Genomic DNA, 1,519 nt, shown 5'->3' with positions numbered 1-1,519 from the left:
CTCAAAGTAGGACAATCCCTACCAAAGTGGCCCTCTCTGCCACAATGGTTGCACCTGCGGAAACCCGATAGCTGTGGGCAGAAACTCTTCACATGCGGTCCTCCGCAATGGTGGCACTGGATCCTGCTGGGTGGGGAAGAAAAACCTCTGGACCCCTGTGACTGTGGATGAGGTCTAGCATAAGGCTTCCTCTTCTCATCTGCTCTCGGCCTGGACCCAGATGGTCCGCTAACTCTCTGCTGTGGCTGCTGCTGGGCTTCCACCTCTACCTTCATTCGCTCCATGACCCTGGCCTTTTCCACTAAGGCCGCAAAGTCCTTGATGGACAGTGGAGCTACCATCAGGCGGATGTCTCATCTGAGACCATTTTCAAACTTTCTGCATCGCCACTCTTCATCTAGTGGCATGGTGTAGAAACGCCCCAGATGCTTGAACTGCTCGGCGTACTCGGCCACGGACCTGTTTCCCTGTGTCAGTTGGAGGAACTCAACCTCCTTAGCGTACCTCACGCTATCAGGGAAATACTCAGACAAGAACCTCTTCTTGAAGGCTTCCCATGTGATATCCTCGTGCTTCTCTTCCATCACCAGCTTCATGCTGGCCCACCAATGCTCAGCCTCTCCAGTGAGCATGTAGACAGTGAAAGCCAGTCGGCTCTCATCCGGGCACCTCTTGGCCTCAAAGATGCGCTCCATATCTTTCATCCATTGGTCCGCCTGGTCAGGACTCTTCTTGCCATCAAACATGGCAGGTTGGTGCTTCAAAAAGTCTTCCAAACTCCATTCAGGGGGGTGGAGGTTGGGGATGAGGACCATACATCGGAGCACCAGCAGCATTCTCCCCTAACTGACGGAGAGCATCCACGTGCTGCCTCTGAGCATCCTCTGCAGCCTGCCTAGCAGCTTCCATCTGTTGCATCATGAAGTGCTACTGCTCAAGAGAGGCTTCTTGGCGCTGCATCGCCGCCTCATGCTGTTGCATCATAGCATTGCTTTGTTGCGTCAAGGCTGCAGCCATAGCCTCGATCGCCCTAGCTAGGTCTTGCCCATCACTCTGAGAAGGTTGAGGAGGAGCTACACGAGGGGGTGCCATATCACTGGACACACAGAAAGCACCATTAGAAACTGGATTAGACTGGAACTCATCTAAACACAACAAAGAGGGCACAACTAAAGCTAAGCAACCACATAACCCACAGACACTTAGGAACGAAGGCTCTGATACCATAAAAGTGTGACATCCCATTTTAATAAGATTAAACTACTAAATAAAACGTCACAAGATCATGATAACAAGAAGCACTCAGAAAGATATAAAGCGTAGGAAAGATAACTATTACAGTCATCCGGAAGTACCAAAAGGAGTTCATAGGCATACAACCATGCCATAAGGAAACATAATCTAAAAGTGTAAGAGTCTTGCAAAAGGGTTGCCCTCAAGGCAACTAATACAAAAAGGCCTCATGGCCACGAACTACTCCTAAGACATCCAAGCAAGGAGATCTAAGCCGCACCGCTGC

General features: G+C 50.5%; 1 protein-coding gene across 1 annotated transcript; it reads right to left on the bottom strand.

The window, feature by feature from the left end:
• Window positions 1-353: 353 nt before the first annotated feature.
• On the bottom strand, window positions 354-746 carry LOC114180862. Its single transcript, XM_028067154.1, has one exon. It carries the CDS (start codon window positions 744-746, stop codon window positions 354-356), a length of 393 nt encoding a protein of 130 aa, XP_027922955.1.
• Window positions 747-1,519: the final 773 nt, after the last annotated feature.

This window comes from Vigna unguiculata, chromosome 4 (genome assembly GCF_004118075.2).
Source record: "Vigna unguiculata cultivar IT97K-499-35 chromosome 4, ASM411807v1, whole genome shotgun sequence".
Taxonomy (NCBI): domain Eukaryota; kingdom Viridiplantae; phylum Streptophyta; class Magnoliopsida; order Fabales; family Fabaceae; genus Vigna; species Vigna unguiculata.
This window is presented reverse-complemented; position numbering and strand designations above follow the sequence as displayed.